At 34.6% G+C, this 26,841-nt stretch overlaps 2 protein-coding genes and 1 non-coding gene across 3 annotated transcripts; 1 reads left to right on the top strand and 2 right to left on the bottom strand.

The window, feature by feature from the left end:
- The first annotated feature begins 940 nt into the window (after positions 1 to 940).
- LOC140819852 (WEB family protein At1g75720) lies at positions 941 to 2,908 on the top strand. Its single transcript, XM_073180091.1, has 2 exons — positions 941 to 1,221; positions 2,323 to 2,908. Exons 1-2 carry the CDS (start codon positions 1,078 to 1,080, stop codon positions 2,803 to 2,805), a joined length of 627 nt encoding a protein of 208 aa, XP_073036192.1. The 5' UTR covers positions 941 to 1,077; the 3' UTR covers positions 2,806 to 2,908.
- Positions 2,909 to 3,366: 458 nt separating this feature from the next.
- Positions 3,367 to 3,689, bottom strand: LOC140819034 (uncharacterized). Its single transcript, XM_073179039.1, has one exon. It carries the CDS (start codon positions 3,613 to 3,615, stop codon positions 3,367 to 3,369), a length of 249 nt encoding a protein of 82 aa, XP_073035140.1. The 5' UTR covers positions 3,616 to 3,689.
- Positions 3,690 to 10,028: 6,339 nt separating this feature from the next.
- On the bottom strand, positions 10,029 to 10,136 carry LOC140820379 (small nucleolar RNA R71). The gene has a single exon (XR_012115454.1). It is a non-coding gene; the product is annotated as a small nucleolar RNA R71 (small nucleolar RNA).
- Between the last annotated feature and the right edge of the window lie 16,705 nt (positions 10,137 to 26,841).

Raw genomic sequence — 26,841 nt, 5'->3', positions numbered from 1 at the left:
TGGACATTTGAATATTAATTATTAAATTATTCTAATAATATTTTATTCATATATGAGGTGTCAAGAGTAATTACTCGTAGGTTAATGATATAACTTTTGATAAATAAAATTACTCTTATAAGATGCAAAAAACCTTCATCCTCATTAAATTAAAATATCTTAACAATATCTTTTTGTATGTTAATTATTCAATAAAATATTTCGAATCGCTAATACATGCTTATTATTAGATCGATATTTTCATTGACACCTAGTTTTTTTAAATTTGCTAAAAATGTTATTGGCCCCTGTATTATAAAATATTTTATTGTTTTGCAAAAAGAGCTATATTGGACAATTATTTCTATAATTTTTTATAGTTTTTGTACATGTAATATCAATATCTACTATAATAAATTAAAATTAATTTTAAATACCCAATTCTAAAATTCAACTAAAAACTACGTGATTTTCTCAAAAAAATTATGTCTGAGACAGTGAGATTTAATTGTGTCTTGGTGGTTCATTTTTTTTTAAAAAATTATTTAATTCTTCTACATTTTCAAGAAATAGCACAAAAATAGACTATATTGTTCGTCAATTTCAACCGTATTGTACCAAAACCGATACAATTTCGAAAACCTAAAAATACCTACTTTTTCTTATGCAAGACTTCCGTGACACGTGTTAACATTGTTTATGCTTTTAATCATAAGTACTGTTTTTGACATAAAAGTAATATTTTTTCATGAGTGAATCAAATAAGAGATACGTCTCATAAAATTGAATCGTGAGTAACGATTTACCTAATTAATAATTGTTGTGTCAAAACATGTATATAGTAATAGTAACTTTTTGAAATCCCTATGAAAATAAAGTATGAGCAACAGAATTTCAGTGAAGTAGAAGCCAAGAAACGAACCTTCTCTAAACAAAAATAATCACACCCCTCCTTCATAATAACACAATCACATACATTATTAAACACAAAACCATACAAAATATGCAAATGCTCATTAAGATCTAATAGTCTTTTTTTAGTCTTTCGGATAAATTCTCGACGCTTCGAATAGTGATAATTTTTGTTCGTCTGAGAGGATGGAAGGTTTTCATGAGATGCCAACGGCGAATAAGGCGGAGATCGACACAAGTTCTCCCTTCCGATCGGTCAAAGAGGCCGTGATGCTGTTCGGAGAGCGGGTTCTCGCCGGAGAGGTCTATGCTAATTATAAGCTCAAAGAGGTGACACCCCAATATTCCTATAATTTGCATTTACTTAATATTAGAATTTCGAATAATCTTGTATACATATATGCACTTTTGTTGAATCTGAAGATAAGTAAAAACTATGTATATAAGAAATTAAGGAAAAAATTAGTATGAATTTATTTTTATTTGTCTTCTGCAACTAAAAATAAGAACAAGGTTTTGTGGGTCAGATTTTTTATTGTGTGTAGCAATTATTTGGTGTATTTCGTTGCTTGAATCATTGCTAGTCATGAATATCAATTTTATTAATTTAATTTAAGTTGTAGTAAAAAAGTAAAAATTGTCATGGAACTTATTTCGGTATAAAGATGTTTATATATATATATAAACACACACACATACATATATATATATATAGGCAAAAACTTATGTGAGACGGTCTCTCGGGTCGTATTCTGTGAGACGGATCTTTTATTTGGGTCATCCATGAAAAAATATTACTTTTTATGCTAAGAGTGTTGTTTTTATTGTGAATATTGGTAGAGTTGACCCGTCTCACAGATAAAGATTCGTGATACCGTCTCACAAGATATCTACTCATATATATATATACACACACACACATACATGTAGACAAATATATGAAGAAAGTTAGGCCTGAAGATCAAGAAATTTCGACAAAAATGAGCGATGAGTGTAAGAATATTAAGTCTACTATATTGTATCATTATTAAAACATTAAATTCCTTCAAGAGAAACCCCCTAAGGCAAGAATAAACTTTTTCAAAACCATTTATATATAAAAAAAATTAAGAATTTTTATTTCTTGGGTCGAATAATATTGTCACTACTCGATTCCTCTTCTTCATATGTTTCTTTCTCAGATTTGTCCTAACAAATCGGAATAATTTTAGTTTATACTTTTCTTCTTGTATATATTAGAGACTCCCCACTTTTTTTTTATAAAGACAGATTCCAAGAATCACTTATTATGAGAGCATAAACCTACAACTCGTGACTTAATTTTCAACTCTTTCAAGGGTTCAAATTTTTAAATCTGTATTATATATACATATAACGTATATGTATGTATATACAGATTTTAAATCATAACTATAATTATGTGTGAACCAGATGCAAGACGGAGCAGACGAATACGACCGCGAAACCGAGCTAGAAATCACAAGACAAAGCCTAGTAAGGGCACGTGAAGAAAGCATGCAAATGGCCAAATACCTCTCTTCTTTGCAACAAGAACTTGAACAAACCAAAAGGGAGCTCAACCAACTAAAGACACATGTAACCGATGCACGCGCGTTAGACCTTGAAGTCGAGGAAGACCTCAAGTTCGTCGAGGAATCGAATGAACCAGTCGAGCACTTGAAAACGGATACAAGCAATGGTGCTCAGAAGATCGAGTACCAAAAGAAGAAATACGTGACATTCGCAAACCCCCCGTCGATGGCTCGAGTCATTCATGTCGAGCCATCGACTAGCGCCGAGACTGTGTTGCAAAGGCAACCTTCTATCAGGAGGAAGGTAATGAAGCAATTGATACCATTTTTTGGAGGGATTTTTTCGAAGAAGAGGGGAAGCTCAGGAGTTGCAACGGCTTGAAAATTTATAATAATTGATGGTTGATGGAGTATATAATATGCAAGGAAATTGATTTTTTTTTTTATTTTTTGCATTTTTTATATAATTCAGCAATGCCATATCTATACTATATATAAAATTTGTGATCTTCAAATGGTCCGACTTTTTGATACCAATTAATTTTTTTTTTAGAATTACCCAACTCAAATTGGAAAATTCATGTTTATTCATTGAATAAAAAATCTTCAAAACCTATTTTTAGTAAATTTATAATGTCCTCATGATTATCATATCTTATCTACTTTACCTAAAAACTATTTACAAAATCACAAATCTTAAAATAATCAATTATACAAACACGTAACGCGTGTATAGATATAATAGTTTCCGTATTATATTTATGCCTATAAATCGATACGCATGATGCATCATATATCCCGTGTGCTAGGCAGATCGATTACCAAAAAAATTATTAGCCGATAAAATATTTTTGAAGAACTTGCAACATAAATGAAAAAAATAATTTTAATTAATCATACAATATTATATTATCTCATCTGATTTAATTTCAGTCACTAAATACTACACCATATCATAAGATGACTTGTTAAAAAACTCGATGCAATCCGCAATCGCCTCATTGTAGTGTGAATCCGACGAGTAGAGATTAGACAAGCTGTTACTGCACGAAGTCCTGCTGTCACAAGAACTCCTCCTCGGAACCGCCACCGCCACGGCCGCCCCTGATGCTGCCGCCGGAGACCCGCTTCTGGAATGGACCGGGAAGATGAACCGCATTATAATCTTGCGAAACCGGCCGAAGAGTTTCATTCCAAGAAACCAAGAAAAGATCTAAACCTGATCAAAACCCTAGCAATATATTTGTAGTCTAGTTTTCTTGAATAAGCTCTCTATCCTCACCTGTTTGTACTATAAATAAGTTTGAATTGTGAGATTTTTTTGAAGATATTCTTCGAGAAGTGTAACATAATCATTTCTATTGTTGGAAGATTTATTTATTTGTTTTATTTTGAAATTTTTTAGGGTTTTATGCATATTGTATTGTATAATTATGATATTCTATGTGACAGAGGACTCAATGATGTCTCAGGCCATGTGAACAAATCATTTGCATGGCCTTTTGTCCTCGACAAGAGTTGTGTGGGTAGTAAGTCGTCCATCTTTGGTCTATTTTGCATGATACAAAAGCATTTCAAATTTAATTTATAGCTTAAAATTTAGCCAATATATATTTTTAAAAATAAAATTTTATTATATTATACATTAAATTAAAATTTGTCAAGAAAAATATGTAATGCACAATTTAAACTTGTCAAAAGGTGTATAATTTAATGTGAACTTTGTAAATTAGTATTATAATGCATAAATTCCATAATAAAGGGATATTTGGTTTTATATTTAAAAATTTATTTTCAAATAAAGCCTCAGACATCTGAAAAGCAAACAATATGTTTTTGCTTTGTTTTTTTCTTTTCTTCCTCAAGATTTCATTTAATCTCAATTTCAAGTTTCCCTATTCAAACATTATTTCTAATAAGACAAAATGACGTTTTTTGTCATGTAACTTGCATATTTTTTTACTTTCGTTCTTTTCATTAGTCAATTCTTTTAGTCCACTAAAATGCAAAATTTTATTCATTTTTCATCGGAGTGCTGACTTGATATTGGATGGTCAACAATATAATATGTTACATCACTATTTTATGATGTCATATCAGTATTTTTCGACGTCACATCAGCATCTCTGTGAAAAAAACCAAACTTGTAAAAAAAAAATGATTTAGTGGACAAAGACCGTGAAATTGGTTAATAACATGACAAAAATGTGCAAGTTATAGTACCACAAATGTTGGTCTTCCTTTTAATTAATATTTTCTTCACTATAAAAACCAATTAAAATATTACTTCTCAAAAAAACCAACTAAATTATATTTTACATAGAAATTAATAGTAACCCAACAAGCTACATATTTTCGAATTTTGAAAATTTTCACGTGATAATAGGACATGACTTTTACCGAGAAATTATAATATCTTGACATGACTATCACATGAATAGAAAACTTTGCTTCAAAATATAGTCAAATATGCGTCACGTTCTCCTATACAACTTTAGAATATTTATTTCAAGAAAGTGGATTTTCATACTAATTTCACAGAGAGGATCTCTTGTGAAACGATCTCACGAATCTTTATCTGTGAGACAGCCCTACAGATATTCACAATAAAAAGTAATACTCTTAACATAAAAATTAATATTTTTTCATGTATGACTCAAATAAGAGATTCGTTTCACAAAATACGACCCGTGAGACCGTCTCACACAAGTTTTTCCAATGTGGTATTAAATCACTTCCACTGATCTATTAAAATTCTTAAAATTTGATTGTAATTGTATAAAATATTAATGATTTTGAATATAATGTCCCACAAAGTTGATGTAATTATCAAGGTGGTCTTCCTTTTCTTGGTTTTTTCCTCACTTTAATATGGTCCAAATCTATGGAATTCGATGCATATATGGGAGTTGCTCATTGGTTGCAACTAATTAATAATTAATTGATTAATTAATCTTTATTTATTTTAAAGGTAATATTTCATTGTTTAATGAGTTAAAAGTTGTTTCAAATGATGAATTATCACCTTTGTCTGGCAAGTCTATAGCTAAATACCGAAGAAATCACCAGGCCACTGTTCAATAGTCAATAATTCATATAGGAATTTTGAAGGGCATGATTGAGGATGTTATGGTGAAACAAATACGTTGGACGGTGTCGAAAAATCTCTCTGACACCCAATATGCTTAGTCGAGAGTAAAAAAACTAGATTTTATGTGATAGTTATATATTGCACTTGTATTATCGCAGAAGATTGGTGATTCCTTGACATCAATTACATAGTTTTTTAGTTGTTGTTGAACCCACAACAGTTGGAAACAGCAGCTCCTAACAGGTAGGTGGTCAGCTTTTGCAGTTGAAATGACAATTGATGTTTGCTTCCTACTGAACCAAGAACTCAGCTGGTCTCCAATAAACTGACATAATATATATGTTGGTACTCTTCCTGTCAAGCTTACAACCTACATATTATGCATCAGAGTATCCAACTAGATTAAATGATGAGTCCTTAGCATAACAAAATATAATATTTTTTGTTCCTTTAAGTTATTTAAGAATTCTTTTGGCAGTTGAGTAATGAGATTGTTTTGTATCAGACTAAAAACGAGCACACATAAAAATTGCAAACATAATATCGGGCCGACTGGCAGTTATGTATAGTAGAGAAGCTATTAAATTGCGATTCAATGTTACCTCAATTGATATTCCTCCTTCATATTTATCAAACTTAAATGATGAGCACATGCGGGTTGTTGTTGTTGAACATGACTTCATTCTGAATTCCTTCAGTAATTCTTTGGTTTACTTTGTCTGATAGACAAAGATTCTAGTATCTAACTACTTGACTTGCAATCCGAGAAATAAATTCAGTTCATACATCATGATCATTTTGAATTTATCCTACATCAGTTTATTAAGAAGCTTGTCATAGAGTTTTGAGCTTGTGGATCCAAAGATAATGTCATCAACATAAATATGGACTAACAATGTATGATTATTTTTAACAAAAGTGAATAAAGTTTAATCCACTGAACCAATTGCGAAGTCATGATCAAGTAAAATTTGAGATAGAGAATCACACTAGGCATGTAGTGTTTATTTTAAACCATACAAGGCTTTGTTTAATTTAAACACATGATCAGGTAATATATGATTAACAAAACCTAGAGATTGTTCCAAATATACTTGATCTTGTAACATCTCATTCATAAATGCATTATTCACATTTGTTTGAAACACTTTAATGTTTTTATAAGAAGCATACACTACAACAAAAACGGCATATGACAACGGATTTTATCGTGGTAGGTAGAATTTGCGATAGTTTTTGAAAACCATCGCTAATAACATTAGCAACGATTCTATTCAATACCGTCGCTAATTAGCGACAGTCTTTTTAAAACTGATTTCCGTCGTTAATTTGTTTCGAAAAATAAAATAAAAATTCTTTTAATAATTTAATAAATCTAAAAGAAACTAAAACTCGAAACTAAAATCGTGTAAAAGAGAAAAAATTTAAGTGTTGTAAAGTAGTAAAATCGTGTAAGAGAGATAAATTTTAAGTGTTATGAAGTAGTGAGAAAAATTTTAAGTGTTGTGTGAAGTGATAAAATTGTACAAGAGAGAAATATTTTAAGTGTTATGAAGTAGTGAGAAAAATTTTAAGTGTTGTGTGAAGGGATAAGATTGTGTAAGAGAGAAAAATTTAAGTGTTGTGGAGGAAAATGGACCGAAAATGGAGTTATTTATAGAACGTTTGCGACTGTTTTGGTTAAACAGTCGCTAAATTTAAACAAGCGTCTGATTTGATAAAAACGTCGCCAAATGTAACGACGGTTTTAGACAAAATTTCGCTAAATGTAGCGGCAGTTTTAAAAAATCGTCGCATGTTTAGCGACGGGTGTTGTAAAACAGTCACTAATTTTAAAAACGCGACGAATTTCCTTAAAACCGTCTCTAGCATTAGCAACGGTTGATCTAAAACCGTCGCAATAATTAGCGACGATTTGTCTAAAACCGTCGCTAATTTGATATTAGCGACGATTTTCATAAAACCCTCGCTAAAGTTAGCGACGGTTTTAGAAAATCCGTCGTTAAATGTCACGCCCCGAGCCCGGGCACGCGACTACGTGACTGCACAATGAGCCCCTAAAGCAACTACTTCGTATTCGTCCTCGCTTTACGAAAATGATTAACCCAAGTTGCTATAGAAGTCCATTGTAAGCCATTATAAACTCATTTTAAATCTTTGTTTTTTTCGATGTGGGACAAGGGTATCACAATCACCCCTCCTTCAGAACGCGACGTCCTCGTCACGCCCTGACCCCTTGATCCACCAGCACCGAGAATCTAGAGGTGGCTCCTACAGGTTCAAGAGGTGGCTCACGTCATGTAGCACTTTGCCCCGCAGGTTCAAGAGGTGGCTCCCATGCACGTAGCACTTTGCCCCGCATAGCACTTATTTCCCGGTGTTCCATTCCGGTGACCGGCTCTGATACCATTCTGTCACGCCCCGAGCCCGGGCACGCGACTACGTGACTGCTGATAGGTTCATAAGAGTTGCATTTTTTTGTTGTCATATCTCTCGTTGTTATCACTTCCAACGTGCTTAATTGACACTTTTTTGTGTGATTTTATTGTAGGAAGAAGTTTTCTGCTCTCGCGATAAATCTGGGCTAAAAAGGGCGATTTTGCATCACAATTAAAGTTGCCGATATGATCTTGGTGGAAGAAGTGGAGCAGAAAAATTCAGAAGACGTTTTTGGACAAGGCGTGATCACGCCTTGTAACAATTCCTTGGCTGTTTAGTGAGATGAGAGATTTTTAATATCAAAGAATAAATAGAACATAGAGTTTTTCCATAAAAAAAACTCTATTCTTAGTGGATAGATTTTATATTATTAGATTATTTGGGCTTTGATATTTTCTAGACCCAATTTCCCTTACTTTCCAACCTAATTCACGTGAGAAAGGAGGCGGCAGAAAAGGGACATTCATTTTCACCAATCAACACCATTCAGACGTGAAGGAAAAAAGGAGGCGCCAGAATTTCTTTTCAACAAAATAGTTTGCCCTTTTCTTTATGACTTATTATTTATTTTTTATGGAGATTGTAAATAAAACCATGTTAGGCTAATTTTCTTAGACTGATTCAAGGGATAGTTTACTGTTTAATTTTATCACTGTGAGGTTTTGCACTTTAATTTATTATTCTTGTTTGCCCAAATATTCGTTGATTTATGATTTAATTATGTGAATGTTATACGTCAATTAATCTGACAATTTAATTTGATGTATGATTTTCTAATGCTAACCATGAATTCAGTGATCCGTAATTGTCATGAACGATTGGTACATGAGTAGCGATAGATTAGGCGTGTTGTGCTATCATAACATATTTAATCTAAATAAATCGGTGAAACTCGATCTATCAATTGCAGCTATCTCGATTGTTAGATTTTAGGATTAACTGTTTTCACGAAACTAAAATGTTGTTTTTAATTAATATGGAACGCTATCGTGCCCAGTTAATTATTAATAAGTTTTGGCTGGATGCTAGGTTTGGTCAATTAAATTAGGAAAACACAAGAATTTTAGCGGCTATCCCTATTATTCTAAGGTTAATTGTTTGGAATAACATGAATAAATGATTGATTAACCGATGAACAGTGAGATAATTAAATAGTAGAATCCCCTTGAATCAGTATTTTTCTCGTATTAATTTCTTCAATTTATTCTTGTCGATTAATTTTCAATTCTAGATTCATTATTCTTTCTTGTTTGGTAATTTTAGTTTAGATTATTTTATTTAGTAATTATCAAAACAAATCCCCCCATTTTTATTTTTATTATCAAAAGAAATATATCTACTGTTCCCTGTGGATTCGACCCTGCTCACCATTACACTCGTTTTTATTTAAAAGAGTAGGAATTAATTTGGTGGTCAACGACAGCACACCAAATTTTGGCGCCGTTGCCGGGGAACGGTGTAAGGTTAATTTCTTTTGATTATTTTCAATTTTTTTTATGCCTCGTTCTTCTCGTACAGGTGAACTCGAATACAATCCAGAAATCGAGAAGACAGCTAAGAGGTTGAGAAAAGAAGCAAGATTAAGACGTGAAAAGCAATCATCATCATCTCCTTATTTGGACGTATCATTGGACTCAGACGATACAGAAAAAGAATCTGACATTGATCTTGAGATTGAAAGAAGTGAAAGTGACCAAGAAGAAATGGCAGGACAAGCTCAAAGAACACTCAGGGAGTTAGCTAATCCTAATGTTATTCAACAACCATTATGCATTCAATTCCCTACTGCTGATGCTACTTTTGAATTAAAATCTGGCTTGATTCATTTATTGCCTACTTTTCGTGGTCTTGCAGGTGAAGATCCCCATAAACATCTTAAAGAGTTTCATATTGTTTGCACAGCCATGAAACCGCAAGGGATCACAGAGGAACAAATTTCACTGCGAGCTTTTCCATTCTCTCTAGCCGACAAGGCTAAGGATTGGCTCTACTATTTACCTTCTGGGTCCATAACAACTTGGGAAAATATGAAACAACAGTTTTTGGAGAAGTTCTTTCCCGCTTCACGAGCAGCAAATATTAGAAAAGACATTTGTGGGATTAGACAACTGCATGAGGAAACTTTGTATGAATATTGGGAGAGATTCAAGCAGTTGTGTGCCAGTTGTCCACAACACCAGATTCCAGAACAGCTATTAGTGCAATATTTTTATGAGGGACTTTCACTCTTTGATAGGAACATGATTGATGCTGCAAGTGGTGGTGCATTGGTGAACAAAACACCTCAAGAGGCACGAGCTTTAATCTCCAACATGGCTGCCAATGCACAACAGTTCAGTACTAGGCAAGACAACCCTCCACGACAAGTCAATGAGGTAAGTGTTACTCCTATCGACCAAAAATTAGATTCTTTGACCTCTCTTTTGGAAAAGTTGGTTGCAGGACAGGTGCAATAGGTAAAAGCTTGTGGTGTATGTGCTATGGTGGGACATCCTACAGATATGTGTCCTTCACTACAAGAAGAAACAACGCAACAAGCCAATGCAATTGGTGGTTTTCCTGGGCAGCCCCAGCGTCGATACGATCCATTTTCTAATAGCTACAATCCAGGATGGAGGGACCACCCAAATTTCAGCTATAAGAATCAAGGAGGCCAACAAGGATATCCACAGCAAAATTGGAACAAACAACATGCACCCGAACAAACATCCAACTCAGGTATGTCTCTAGACGAAATTGTAAAGGCCTTAGCTGAAAATACTCAAAAATTTCAACAGGAAATGAGGGCCAGCATTCAGAATCTAGGAACCCAGATCACGCAGATCGCTACATCAGTCAGCAAGTTGGAAGCCCAGAATTCTGGAAAATTACCGTCGCAAACGGTGGTTAATCCAAAAGAAAAAGCAAGTGCCATGGTATTAAGGAGTGGGAAGGAGATCGACCAAAAGAACACTTCAACAAAAAATACTGAAGAAAAGAGCACAAATGAAGAGATCGAAGGAGAATCTGAGAAAGAACCAAAGGTAAATTCTAAGCCTTTCTCATCTACTATTTCTAATGCGGTTGTTCCTCCGTTTCCTTCCAGGTTGGAAAAATAAAAAAAAAAATGGACTATGAGAAAGAAGTGTTGGAAACCTTTAGAAAGGTGGAGATCAATATCCCTCTTATAGATGCCATCAAACAAATTCCAAGGTATGCTAAATTTTTAAAAGATTTGTGCACTAACAAGAGGAGGTTTAAAAGTGATGAAAAAGTAAGCGTGGGGGAAAGTGTATCCGCGGTTATTAAGAAGTCATTGCCAAACAAATGCAAGGATCCAGGTATGTTTACAATGCCTTGTGTTATTGGAAATATGAAAATTGAGCGTGCTATGCTAGATTTAGGCGCATCCATTAATGTCATGCCCTATTCAATATATTGTGCTCTGAATTTGGGTCCTTTAAAAGAAACTAGAGTGGTGATTCAATTAGCTGACCGATCTAATGCTTACCCTGAAGGAGTTGTTGAGGATGTTCTGGTGCAGGTTAAAGAATTGATATTTCCTGCGGATTTCTACATACTGCGAATGGAAGAAGACTCCACTGCGATTTCAGCCCCGATTCTATTGGGGAGACCTTTCATGAAAACAGCTAGAACCAAAATTGATGTGGAAGAGGGTACTCTTTCCGTCGAATTCGACGGGGAGATTGTGAAATTTAGTATTTTTGATGCTATGAAATACCCAAATGAAAACCACTCTATTTGTTCAATTGATATTGTTGATTCAATTGTGCAGGAATGTTTTGAGGAGACATATGAGATTGACAATTTTCACATGCAGGCACAGTTGGAGGTCGAAGGAGAGATAGCTGAAGCTTGGGAAATTTCGGAAACTGATGAGGAATCACAAACTGTGGTTCCAAATTTAGAAACTGAAATATTGATCCCTCACAAGAAATTGCTACCCTCTGTTTTGCAGGCACCCAAATTGGAATTGAAAGATTTGCCAGATCATTTGAAGTATATCTATTTGGGAGACAATGAAACTTTGCCTGTGATCATCTCGAAAAGGTTAACTGAAGAGCAAGAAGAGAGATTAACCACAATTCTCAGAGAACATAAGACCGCAATTGGCTGGACACTGGCTGACATCAAAGGCATAAACCCTTCCATCTGCATGCATAGAATTCGTTTAGAGGATGATGCCAAATCGGTAAGAGAATTCCAAAGAAAACTGAATCCGGTAATGAAAGAAGTGGTAATGAAAGAGATTCTCAAGCTTTTAAATGAAGGCATAATCTATCCTATTTCGGATAGTAAATGGGTGAGTCCGATCCATGTCGTACCAAAGAAAACAGGTATCACTGTGGTAAGAAATCAAAATGATGAGTTGGTACCGACAAGAGTGCAAAATGGTTGGCGTATGGTTATTGACTTTCGAAAGCTTAATTTAGCTACTAGAAAGGATCATTTTCCTTTGCCATTTATTGATCAAACACTGGAAAGACTAGCTGGAAAAACTTATTTTTGTTTTCTTGATGGATTTTCAAGTTATTACCAGATAGTCATTGCTCAGGAGGATCAGGAGAAGACAACTTTTACATGCCCCTTTGGAACATTTGCCTACAGACGTATGCCTTTTGGACTTTGTAATGCTCCAGGTACGTTTCAAAGTGCATGCTTAGTATTTTTTCAGAGTATATTGAGAACTGTATTGAGGTATTTATGGATGATTTCACTGTCTATGGGGATTCATTTGACAATTGTTTGAGTCACTTGTCCAAGATTTTGAAAAGGTGCATGGAAACCAATCTGGTTTTGAATTATGAAAAATGTCATTTTATGGTGACCGAAGGCATTGTGTTAGGACATGTGGTTTCTTCTAGGGGTATTGAGGTTGATAAAGCAAAGGTTGATTTAATCACAAATTTACCCTACCCCACTAACGTTAAGGGAATTCGAGGTTTTCTTGGACATGCAGGTTTTTACCGCAGGTTTATTAAGGATTTCTCAAAGATAGCTCTACCGATGTTCAAGTTGCTCCAAAAAGATGTACCTTTCGAGTTTGGAGAAGATTGCAAGGAGGCTTTTAACAAGCTAAAAAACATGTTGACCATAGCTCCTATTATCCAACCACCTGACTGGAATTTGCCCTTTGAAATCATGTGTGATGCGAGTAATTATGCTGTGGGGACTGTTCTAGGCCAGAAAGTTGATAAGAAGAGTCATGTCATATACTATGCTTCAAGAACATTGGACTCTGCGCAATGCAATTACACCACTACGGAAAAGGAGCTTTTAGCAATTGTTTTTGCTTTAGAAAAATTTCGATCATATTTGCTAGGCTCTAAAGTAATTGTGTTTTCTGATCATGCAACATTGAAATATCTGTTGACAAAAAAGGAGTCAAAACCGCGGTTGATACGGTGGATACTCTTACTCCAAGAATTCGACATCGAGATCAAGGATCGGAAGGGAATTGAGAATCCAGTAGCTGATCATCTGAGTAGGTTGGTGAACGAAGATAATGTTTTGCCTGTTTCCGAATTTTTTCCTGATGAGCAGTTATTTCAAGTGAAAGGTATGAATCCCTGGTATGCAGACATAGTTAATTATTTGGTTACCGGAATTTTACCTAATGATCTTAGCAAATCTCGTAAAGTGAAAATTCGCTGTGAGACAAAGTATTATGTGTGGGATGAACCTCATTTATGGAAATTTTGTGCTGATCAAGTTATTAGGAGGTGTGTACCTGAAATTGAACATAAGTCGATCTTGACTTTCTGTCATAATTATGCATGTGGTGGCCATTTTGGACCGAAACGGACTGCTAGGAAAATTTTGGATTGTGGTTTATATTGGGAAACACTTTTTAAGGATGCCTATTTGTTTTGTAAAAACTGTGAACAATGTCAAAGAACGGGATCTTTGTCCCATAGAAATGAAATGCCCCAAAACCCAATTCTTGTATGTGATATTTTTGATATTTGGGGCATGGATTTCATGGGACCATTCCCTTCATCAGGAGGTTATCTTTACATATTGTTGGCAGTTGATTATGTTTCGAAGTGGGTGGAAGCGAAACCCAATAGGACTAACGATTCCAAGGTTGTTGCAGGTTTTATCAAATCTAACATTTTCAGCAGGTTTGGTATTCCAAGGGCACTAATCAGTGATCAAGGAACCCATTTTTGCAATCGAACAATTGAAGCGTTGTTGAAAAAATATGGGGTGCATCATAAAGTTGCCACAGCCTATCATCCACAAACAAATGGACAAGCCGAAGTTTCTAATCGAAAGATCAAGTCCATCCTATCAAAAACAGTCAATCCGGGAAGGAAAGATTGGAGTCTCCGTTTATATGATGCACTTTGGGCTTATCGTACTGCATATAAAACACCAATAGGGATGTCTCCCTACACGTTAGTTTTTGGGAAATCATGTCATTTACCCGTGGAGATTGAACATAGGGCATATTGGGCAGTTAAAAACTGCAATATGAAATTGGAAGAGGCGAGTGCATCGAGAAAACTGCAACTACAAGAGTTAGAAGAGATAAGATTGGAGGCATATGAGAATTTGAGAATCTACAAGGAGAAAACGAAGTTGTTCCATGACAACGCGATTTTGCGAAAGCAATTTAGCGTTGGTCAAAAAGTACTACTGTACAATTCTCGGCTGAAACTTATACCATGTAAGCTTCGTTCTCAATGGATTGGTCCTTTTGTTGTTACTCATGTGTTCCCTTATGGTGCAGTGGAAATCAAGAGTTTGGATAGTGATAAAACATTCAAAGTGAATGGACATCGATTGAAGGTGTTACATGAAGATGACAGCGCGTCCCAAGTACTAGAAATCGAGTTGGAAAAACCCCGATATTCTGAAAGTTGATGGGACGAAGAATGTCGAGCATAACGACATTAAAAAAATTGCGCTTTTGGGAGGCAACCCAATTTTTTTTATTTTTTATGGAGATTGTAAATAAAACCATGTTAGGCTAATTTTCTTAGACTGATTCAAGGGATAGTTTACTGTTTAATTTTATCACTGTGAGGTTTTGCACTTTAATTTATTATTCTTGTTTGCCCAAATATTCGTTGATTTATGATTTAATTATGTGAATGTTATACGTCAATTAATCTGAAAATTTAATTTGATGTATGATTTTCTAATGCTAACCATGAATTCAGTGATCCGTAATTGTCATGAACGATTGGTACATGAGTAGCGATAGATTAGGCGTGTTGTGCTATCATAACATATTTAATCTAAATAAATCGGTGAAACTCGATCTATCAGTTGCAGCTATCTCGATTGTTAGATTTTAGGATTAACTGTTTTCACGAAACTAAAATGCTGTTTTTAATTAATATGGAACGCTATCGTGCCCAGTTAATTATTAATAAGTTTTGGCTGGATGCTGGGTTTGGTCAATTAAATTAGGAAAACACAAGAATTTTAGCGGCTATCCCTATTATTCTAAGGTTAATTGTTTGGAATAACATGAATAAATGATTGATTAACCGATGAACAGTGAGATAATTAAATAGTAGAATCCCCTTGAATCAGTATTTTTCTCGTATTAATTTCTTCAATTTATTCTTGTCGATTAATTTTCAATTCTAGATTCATTATTCTTTCTTGCTTGGTAATTTTAGTTTAGTTTATTTTATTTAGTAATTATCAAAACAAATCCCCCCATTTTTATTTTTATTATCAAAAGAAATATATCTACTGTTCCCTGTGGATTCGACCCTGCTCACGCCCTGTTTGAACACATCTTCTGCCCCTTTTTAGTATTGTTATCATTTTTTTAGGTGCAAAATACAGAAGATGTATTTCGACAAGGCGTGATCACGCCCTGTTTCAACACATCTTCTGCCCCGTTTTTTTTTATTATTATCAATTTTTTAATAAAAAAATAAAAATAAAAAAACGAAAAAGACACGAAAATTTTAATATAAAAAAAAGGGGCGAAAAAACAAAGAGCAAAGAAAAAAAATGAAAATAATAAATGCTCTTGGACTCTATAATGAGATTGAATATGCATGCTATTATTTGGATGCAATTGTCTTTGTGAAAAGTGCGTATGATTTCTTCAATTCCGTAAACCCATTGTGCCTTATTTCCTACCTGACCTATAGCCACGGTACAACCCATTTACAGCCCTTGTTTGTGCACTTTAATCCATTCATTTGGTAGAGGATGTGATATATTTGCAAGCTTATGGTAAAAATTTTCAGTGTTTGGACATGAGAGCTCTTTGATACATACCTATACACCTACGAGTGAAATGAGCGAATCCTGTGAGGAGTGTTTGGACTCTATACATTTTTTATTTCTACACATTCGGATGGAAGTAATTGCTCATGATGTTGGTAGTTAGATGCTTAACAACTAAATTGCTTTGGTGCATGAAAAATATTTTGCGGACAAGTGAATGAAGCAGAAAGAGGATAATGAGTTGAGATAATGAATTGAACTCTTTTATGCTTGAGGACAAGCATGATTTAGTTGTGGGAGATTTGATAGGTTCATAAGAGTTGCATTTTTTTGTTGTCATATCTCTCGTTGCTATCACTTGCCCTGCCTATATTGAACTTGTGCGTGAGTTTTATGCAACATTCGAATTCAAAAAACCGGACAACTTCACGCTTTCCAGCCCAGGGGTAATCCGCTTTCGATTGATGGGTCGCACTTTTCACTTCTTGATTACTGAACTTAATTTTGCTTTCGGTTTTATCACCGAGGACTTTGCACACACGGATGAATATTTGACTAGTGCATGTGATTTCCACGTTCAATTTAATCCCATTGTTTTCTATCGGGCTTGTTCCACGCAAACCGACTACGCCCCAAGTAAATCCAAAGATTATCATCTACATAATCCGGCATGGAAATATATTCATCGATTCTTGGCGTTTACTTTTTCGGGTCGTAAATTTTCTGTGGGTGTGTTGACGAAAGCTGAGTTCTTTTTCCTGTGGTGTATGCAAAACCGAATTAAAGTGAACCTCGGCTACTGGTTAGTTTCACAATTTGTTAGTGTGGTTGCGCACAAACGTCATTTGATTCTTGGGTCTTTGATCACTGCCCTTGCTGTTAACTTGAATTTGATAGATATCAATAATAATAACCTTCATGTAGCTTGTTCTATGGAGCCTTTGGATCTGCGTTGTTTAGAAAATATGGGACTAATAGAAAAATTCCATGGAGGTTTCACCTTTTGTCCACCAGGTACTGCAGAGGCAGGTTCCAGCCACACCCACTATGAATCAGATGACTCGTCGGAGCCTTTGGATTCACGTGAGCCACCACCCACTTCGACCGCACCCCCCGCAGACGATTTGACGTGGAGCTCGATGAGATCACCCAGCGTTTGCACCGTATGGAACAAAACCAGCTAGCATTTTACAAACACATGGGTTTCGACCCACCATTCCCTCCACCGGAGCACTAGGACACCTTGCTATATGATGCTCAACAATTTTCAGGGGAGTTCTCTCACTTCCCTTGCTTGCTTTTACTGTCTATGTTGTGCATCTAATTTTTGTGTCATTGAGGACATTGCCACATATAGGTGTGGGAGGGTATTTAGCCTTATTTCTCGTTTCAATTTCTATTTATTTATTTTATTTTTTTTTTCTTTCCTCATTTTTTTCATATTTATAAAAAAAACAAAAACAAAAACAAAAAATTTAATAAAAAAAAATGGTAGAGTGAATTTGTTTGTTCCTTAAAGTATTTAGTGTTTATTCGTTATCTCTCTCGTTTGAATCTTGAATGCCTCTAATGCGAGTCTATGAATGAAAAACTGATTTTTCCTTTGTGAGCAACTGATTTTGCATTCTTCCTGCTACATTTATGGGTAGTTGCTCTTGATGATATGTTGAATGACAAGTATATGGGGTCTAACACACATACCTTTTTTTTCGTGAGCTTTGGGCCTATGAGCAAATCATCACATCATGCTCCAATTTTTTTTTTTTTGATTGTGTGTTAGTCATACATTGTTGATTTTTCTAGAACTTGCATTGTTATACATGTCTTTGTTGATACCTTGTGATGGATTAGGTGCATAAACAAAGTAAAGGGCATTAGGTTCTAACTGTTTTCTTTCGCATCATCAGTGCCGTTCTTTTGAGCCTACCCTGATTCAATTACCCCTAGTGAGCCAAGTTCGAGCCTGAGCCTATTTGTTGGAAAATAACCACATTACAAGCCATGCTAAATCTCTTTTGTTGGTTATTCCTCTATTTGAACCCTGAATTGGAGAATCATACAAATTTTTTCGCATTTAGCATCGCTTTGAGCCAAGAAAGTGCAAACTGTTGTGATCGAGTGATTAATGCTCGGATTCATTGTCAAAAAGAAAAAAAGAAAAAAAATGAAAAGGCGGAATGAAAAGAAAAAAAAAGGGGCGAAAAAACAAAGAGCAAAGAAAAAAAATGAAAATAATAAATGCTCTTGGATTCTATAATGAGATTGAATATGCATGCTATTATTTGGATGCAATTGTCTTTGTGAAAAGTGCGTATGATTTCTTCAATTCCGTAAACCCATTGTGCCTTATTTCCTACCTGACCTATAGCCATGGTACAACCCATTTACAGCCCTTGTTTGTGCACTTTAATCCATTCATTTGGTAGAGGATGTGATATATTTGCAAGCTTATGGTAAAAATTTTCAGTGTTTGGACATGAGAGCTCTTTGATACATACCTATACACCTACGAGTGAAATGAGCGAATCCTGTGAGGAGTGTTTGGACTCTATACATTTTTTATTTCTACACATTCGGATGGAAGTAATTGCTCATGATGTTGGTAGTTAGATGCTTAACAACTAAATTGCTTTGGTGCATGAAAAAATATTTTGCGGACAAGTGAATGAAGCAGAAAGAGGATAATGAGTTGAGATAATGAATTGAACTCTTTTATGCTTGAGGACAAGCATGATTTAGTTGTGGGAGATTTGATAGGTTCATAAGAGTTGCATTTTTTCGTTGTCATATCTCTCGTTGTTATCACTTCCAACGTGCTTAATTGACATTTTTTTGTGTGATTTTATTGTAGGAAGAAGTTTTCTGCTCTCGCGATAAATCTGGGCTAAAAAGGGCGATTTTGCATCACAATTAAAGTTGCCGATATGATCTTGGTGAAAGAAGTGGAGCAGAAAAATTCAGAAGACGTTTTTGGACAAGGCGTGATCACGCCTTGTAACAATTCCTTGGCTGTTTAGTGAGATGAGAGATTTTTAATATCAAAGAATAAATAGAACATAGAGTTTTTCCATAAAAAAACTCTATTCTTAGTGGATAGATTTTATATTATTAGATTATTTGGGCTTTGATATTTTCTAGACCCAATTTCCCTTACTTTCCAACCTAATTCACGTGAGAAAGGAGGCGGCAGAAAAGGGACATCCATTTTCACCAATCAACACCATTCAGACGTGAAGGAAAAAAGGAGGCGCCAGAATTTCTTTTCAACAAAATAGTTTGCCCTTTTCTTTATGACTTATTATTTATTTTTTATGGAGATTGTAAATAAAACCATGTTAGGCTAATTTTCTTAGACTGATTCAAGGGATAGTTTACTGTTTAATTTTATCACTGTGAGGTTTTGCACTTTAATTTATTATTCTTGTTTGCCCAAATATTCGTTGATTTATGATTTAATTATGTGAATGTTATACGTCAATTAATCTGACAATTTAATTTGATGTATGATTTTCTAATGCTAACCATGAATTCAGTGATCCGTAATTGTCATGAACGATTGGTACATGAGTAGCGATAGATTAGGCGTGTTGTGCTATCATAACATATTTAATCTAAATAAATCGGTGAAACTCGATCTATCAATTGCAGCTATCTCGATTGTTAGATTTTAGGATTAACTGTTTTCACGAAACTAAAATGCTGTTTTTAATTAATATGGAACGCTATCGTGCCCAGTTAATTATTAATAAGTTTTGGCTGGATGCTGGGTTTGGTCAATTAAATTAGGAAAACACAAGAATTTTAGCGGCTATCCCTATTATTCTAAGGTTAATTGTTTGGAATAACATGAATAAATGATTGATTAACCGATGAACAGTGAGATAATTAAATAGTAGAATCCCCTTGAATCAGTATTTTTCTCGTATTAATTTCTTCAATTTATTCTTGTCGATTAATTTTCAATTCTAGATTCATTATTCTTTCTTGCTTGGTAATTTTAGTTTAGATTATTTTATTTAGTAATTATCAAAACAAATCCCCCCATTTTTATTTTTATTATCAAAAGAAATATATCTACTGTTCCCTGTGGATTCGACCTTGCTCACCATTACACTCGTTTTTATTTAAAAGAGTAGGAATTAATTTGGTGGTCAACGACAGCACACCAACTGCACAATGAGCCCCTATAGCAACTACTTCGTATTCGTCCTCGCTTTACGAAAATGATTAACCCAAGTTGCTATAGAAGTCCATTGTAAGCCATTATAAACTCATTTTAAATCTTTGTTTTTTTCGATGTGGGACAAGGGTATCACAATTGGTATTTTTGTAATGCACATGGGCTGTTCCCGATTGGGCTGTATCCCTCTCGGTTGTCCCATTACCCATTACTCATAGAACTTCTCCAGCCCAGGAACTGGAGCTTTTGCCTTCCCCAGGATTAGAACCCAAGACCTCCTGGACTTATATAGATCTTGGCAGCAATCCTGGTACCACTAGCTCAAATGGTACCAGAGTTGTGCCAAGTATCTATATGTCCAGGAGATCTTGGGTTCGACTCTGGGGAGGCACAAGCTCCAGTTCCTGGGCTGGAGAGTTCTATGAGTAATGGCGCATGGGAAAGCCCGTGAGGGAAAAGGCCCCAGTGGTAACCCAAGATGGGACAAGGCCCCCGAGGGAGCCCAAGATCGGGATAGCCCATGGTCGTTACATAAATGTCACGCCCCGAAACTCGGAGTTGACACCGGCGTCGTTTACAATCACACAATTTAAAACTACAAGCCTTCGTAGCACAGTTTAAACCGAATCCAGTTTATAAATCATAATCTCAATAAAATTGTCTTTACAATAACGAAATAACTGAACGACTGAGTTTACAATGCGGAAACGTAAGACTGAAATAAAATAGCTTAAACATATTAAATCTTTCTCGAGCATTCACCATCCCCAAAACTGCTCGGATTCTTCCTCCTCAATCTGTTCTTCGGGCTTATCTGGGGAGGGTCGTAAGGGGGTGAGTATTTTGGGAATACTCAGCAAGTGGGGGAATATCGAGCACAACAAATACAACATGCATAAAATTTGAATCATAAATCATGAGTTCATACGTACTTCATAACACATGCATAAACTTTACCAGCCACTGTGATTTATCTAACCTTCTATGGTTTACTGACGTCAGTCCCTAATTTTTACTCCTCTAAGGGGGCGAGGCCGTATAGCGGTAATATCCCCCACCGCGTAAGGGTACGTCATGGTTGGGATTCCCACCCATATACAGTCGACTCCTCACAGTGCTTAAAACAGTATGACAATTCGACACAAGAAAAGGAGTAGAAAAGAACATGTACTCGACTGTATTTTCAAAAACAAACGAAGAATGCATAATCGGAATTAATTCTTTAAAACAGCCCACTTACAGTATATTTTCTTGCTAAAAACGTAGGTGCTCGGCTTCGGGAAGTGGATCGTTCCTTGTTCTTCACTCGGCGGGACTTCGGCTTAAATTCTTGGACGACTTTCGGGCAGAGTTTCGGCTAGGAGAAGTTGCTGAAATTTTCGAGACTTTTAGCAAGGGATTTTTCGAAAATATAGTGTAGGGAATGCTAGGCTTTGATGTGGTATTTATAGGGGAGAAGAGGGGTCTAAACATGGAACTTAAATCATACCAAAGTTTACTCCAAATCTCTCCATATTTGACTTCAAATCCTTGCCCAAAATTCGAAAATTCTACTACCTATATTGTGAGATTTCTTGATCTCATGGCCCTTGATTTGGCTTGAACATATGGTAGCTTGATCCAACGGTTTCGGTGCGAAGTTGAGATGATTTTCTTCCAAATAACCAAGCAACTACTCCTTACAAAATATTGGCATTTAATCTAAGGGAATTTTCTAAATTCCTATGTAATATTATACCTTAATTCTTTAATTTGTGAAGGATATCCCAATCTTGTCAAAATCCCTTCAATATTTCGAAAATATGCCTCCTAAATTTGAAAATATAAATGCCCTTTTTGTAGGTATCCTTGACTTGATAATTAAGGTTCCAACAATCAATTATTTTCCCATATGTATATTTCCTTTAATAATTATTAAAAATCTCATACTAAAATTTTCTTACAACTTATTAATTACATATTTCAAAAATTACGGTTCTCACATTAAATATGACACCGTTTTCCAAAACCGTTATAGTTTGTCCAAAAAAACACGCTAATCGACCACTGTTTTCAAAACCGTTGTCGATTGTGAAAAAAAACTCGCCAAAAGACAACAGTTCATAGAACGGTTGTCTTTTGCCTTATAAAACACTAAAAGACAACGGTTTTCTTTTTAGAAAACCGTTGTTTTTGACCCCCTAAAAGACAACGATTTTGTAAAAACCGTTGTAAAAACGCACCTACGACAACAGGTTTAACTAAAACCGTTGTTAAAAACTATACATTAATGGTTTTTCAAAAAAACCATTGTCGTAGGTGCGTTGTCGTTGGCCGTTTTTCTTGTAGTGATAAGAAAGAAAAAATTGAATAGCTAGCCTCTAATCTGACTATTGTTGCAAAGGTATCATCATAATCAATTTCATCTTCTTGTTTGAAATCTTGTGCAACCATTCTTGCTTTGTTTCTTATTACAGTACATATTTCATCAATTCTATTTCTATAAACTCATCGAATTCCAATGACTGTCTGATGTGATGATCTAGGTACAAAGTACCATACTTTGTTTTTCTCAAACTGATTTAATTCCTCCCTCATAGCTTCAATCTAATTTTTATATAATAAAGGTTAATTAATTTTCTTATTTTCCAATTGCGAAATAAAAACAACATGCAAGAATTTATTAATCATTTGTTGTCTAGTTCTAAGAGGTGTGGAAGGATTACCGGTCAGCAGTGAGGGTGGATGAGTCTCACTCCATTTGTAACTTGGTCCAAGTGGATTGATTTCAGCAATGATTGGATTACGATCAGTTTGTTTCACCTCAGTTATGTTCCTATTAGCTAGATTCTTAACAATTTGAGTCTCATCAGCTAGATCGTCATCAGTTTGATTCAAGTCATCTTGGTTCAGATATGCCTGGTTCCTATTTTCTTCATTTTTTTATAGCTGATTGATCTGAGATCTCTGGTTCAGGTGACTGATGAATCCTATTATTTATATTGATTTATTCTTCGTTGTCATATGTTAGATCAATAACTTTCATCTTATTTCTCAAATCAGCTAGGTTATTTTTATCATCGATCAGCTCGATTTCATATAAAACAACATGAACAATTTCTTCCATATTTAAAATTTTCTTATTAAGTACACGGAAAGTCTTACTAACTGCTGAATAACCAAGAAATATTCCAAATCAGATTTGACATCAAATGCAGAAATATGAGTTTTACCAGTATTATGAATGTAACATTTACAACCAAAAACATGAAAATAAGATATGTTGGGCTTGCTCTCATTTCATATTTCATAAGGAGTTTAACCAGCCCTTTTGTTGATCATTTATCAGTTCTGTATGTAGCATGCGTTGTTGATTACTTATGCCCAAAATCTTTATGAAACACTAGAATAATCAAACATTGTCTTTGTAGTTTCGTCAGATTCTTTTTCCTTCTTTCAGCAACTCTATTATGTTGAGGTATTCTTGCTTCAAAATACTCATACAGAATGCTCTGTTCTGATAAATACTCATCCAAAGTTTTGTTAGTGAACTTAGTACCTCGATCATTTATGATTCTGACTACTGAAGTTGATTTCTCATTTTGCATACTCTTAAGAAATTTAATCAGTTGGGTACTGCTATGATTTTTACCACTAATAAATCTCGTTCAAGTATATCGAGGAAAATCATCAACAATTACAAGTGTATATCTCATCCCTCTTAAACTGATTATAGATATAGGTCCAAACAAATCTATATTAAGCAATTCTTAGCATCTATCATTCAGTTTGCTACCTTTATTCTTGAACCTGGATCAAATGTTTTTACCTAACTTACATGTTGAACACGCAGGAGTCTTAATAAATTTTATGCTAGTCAAACCATCAGCTAGGTTTAATTTAATCAGATTATTAATATATATAAAATTGAGATGATTCTATCTTTTATGTTATAACCACTACATATCATATTAATAGCAGCAAAACAGGTTGGTAATATTAGATAATTACTATTACAATCAACTTTATAAGTGTTATCATTTCTAATTCTGTTTAACAGATTTTAATTATTAGCATTTTTAATTAAGCAGTTGTTCTCACAAAATTCAACTAAGTAACCACTATCACAAAGTTGACTAATACAGACCAAATTATAACACAAATTTTCAACAAGTAATACATCGTTAATTATTATGTTTCCAGGAGTAATTTTACTCTTATCCACAGTTTTACACTTAGTATTGTTACCGAAGGTGATCTTGGGTCAATCACAGTTGATTAAGTCATATAGCAGTTTGGCATGACCAGTCATGTGCTTTGAACATCCACTGTAAAAGTACCAAACTGAATTATTATGCCCCTCTCATTCATTGTTTTGCATACAAAATTAAATTAACTAGCACCAAATCCTATTTGGATCCAAATGAGATTTGTCCTTTAGGAACCCACAATTGGATAAGCCTGACTGGTCGATCACTCTATTTGTTCAACAAAGGTTGTGAAAAATTTTGTTTATGCAATGCTTGGTGTTTGTGTGTGATGCTCTATAAGTGTTGGAAACAAAATGTTGTTTAGCCTTTCTGTCATCATTGGTCTGCATGTAGCTCTTTTGAATAGGCTTGCAGTTGTTTATCGATATGGCTTAGCCTTCATTGACGAATATTTTCTTCCTAGTTAAATTTATATAAAATTATTCCCAGTTAAATTTATATTCCTGAATTCCAATTATTTAATGGCTAAGAACACTCAATTATTGTATTCTCTCTTTCCCAAGTGACGAATAAACTGTACTAATCAAACTTCGATTCTAATATTCCTAATTAAAATCTAAGTTTCATTGATATATGCAAACAATGTTATTACCTAAGCCTCGCTAAAGTTATACGCCTTCCGAACGCTATAAACATTCAACGATGTGTTTCTAATGATCCACCAAGTCCCTCTCCCAAGTTATAGACTTAATCAAACAACATACAGTTTATGGCCAGTAAATTGCAGTGAAATAAACACAGATAACACAATTAAACAAGAGCAGAATTCAATCAAATAAACTACTGTGTCAAATCATCGTATCAACAAAGCTACATCATTCTCTAGACTAGAAAATTAGTTCATCACGAAATCCAAGCGAAAACAAGACATGTTACACGTTTTAGACATCGCAACACAGTAAAATAACGAAGCGGAAGAAGAGATGACAAATCAGAAGTGGCGTCTCCGTCCCCGGATTCGTTGTTCTTCGTTTTCGTGAACTCTCTTTGTCCGTCTTTCCCGGTTGTGCGTGTGTTTTCTTAGTCCGTTTGGTTTCGTGCCCATTATTTTCTCCATTCCTGAAATGACAACAAAAACAAAACAAAAACGCATAATTCTGTTCGGAACAAGCATAATTCAAAATGGATTTTAATGTAAATTAAGTGCAAATCTTGCACTTATAAAACCTCCCAAACTTGAACTTTTGCTAGTCCCGAGCAAAATTAGATAAAAGATAATAATCAAAGAAAAATTACGCAAAATATTATAGTCATGGATATACGAAAAGTGATATTGACTTCCGACTTATCTAATTTCATGTAATTCACGATTTCCCAAGAGTCACGTGTGTGTGTGATATGTCTATGTTCGTTTACCCCATCAAATACTCAAATAGAGTTGTAATGTCCATTCGCCTTACAGAATCAAGAAATCCTCAAGTCAATTCAACTCACACTTTATTAAAATATAACTTCACATTCACAGATCATATAGGACTTTATCGGTGATTATTTGGCTCGAAAGATAGTCAACACAAGTATTCCAAAGATGAAATCACACAATGAGATGCTTGCAGACAAGTGATTAAAGTTTATACCTGTTAACCATATTTCTCAGGTATCCATAAGCTTGACTTGAACAGTTTTTCTCCACTAGTATATTGGATAAATGTGACAAGGTTAATAGGTCTTGTAGGCTTGTAACGTTAGGCCACGGTCACGGCTATAATAAAGGGTATGGAAATCAAAATTTGAGAGAAATAATCAAATCTTCATCATTTTCACTATCATTTCATTCACCGTCACTTTATTTTTTTCTTCTCAATCATATCCTCCATTTTCAATTTTTCCTTTTTCACCACTTTTGTTTGATTCATTCCTTTGATCTCTTTTCCTTCTTTTTGTCTATTTTCAACTCTTTTTTGCACACTTCAATTTTTCTTTTTCATTTCAATGAGTGTTTGAATCATTACAACACCCATGAACTTATTTCTCTCAAAATTAGGTAGGACAATAAATGTATAAGCTTCATTAGGTAGCTGTTGTGGGCTTGCAGAATAGATACAAGTGGAGGCTATTGTGTGTCATTGACACACACCACTTGATTCTTTAGTAGGCTCAAAATGGGAGACTGGGATATTTCATTTTCATTTGGTAGGCTCGAAGGCTCAAAACGGCTCCAAAGATTGCGTAAATAATTCCTATGTCACATATTATCCGTATTTCGCCTCGATTAGTATTCAAACAAGTTCTAGACTACCGTCAATCCATTAATCA

Source organism: Primulina eburnea, chromosome 18 (assembly GCF_022965805.1).
Source record: "Primulina eburnea isolate SZY01 chromosome 18, ASM2296580v1, whole genome shotgun sequence".
In the NCBI taxonomy this organism is placed as follows: Eukaryota; Viridiplantae; Streptophyta; class Magnoliopsida; order Lamiales; family Gesneriaceae; genus Primulina; species Primulina eburnea.
The sequence above is the reverse complement of the archived record's forward strand: the minus strand, read 5'-3'. Positions and strand labels throughout refer to the sequence as shown.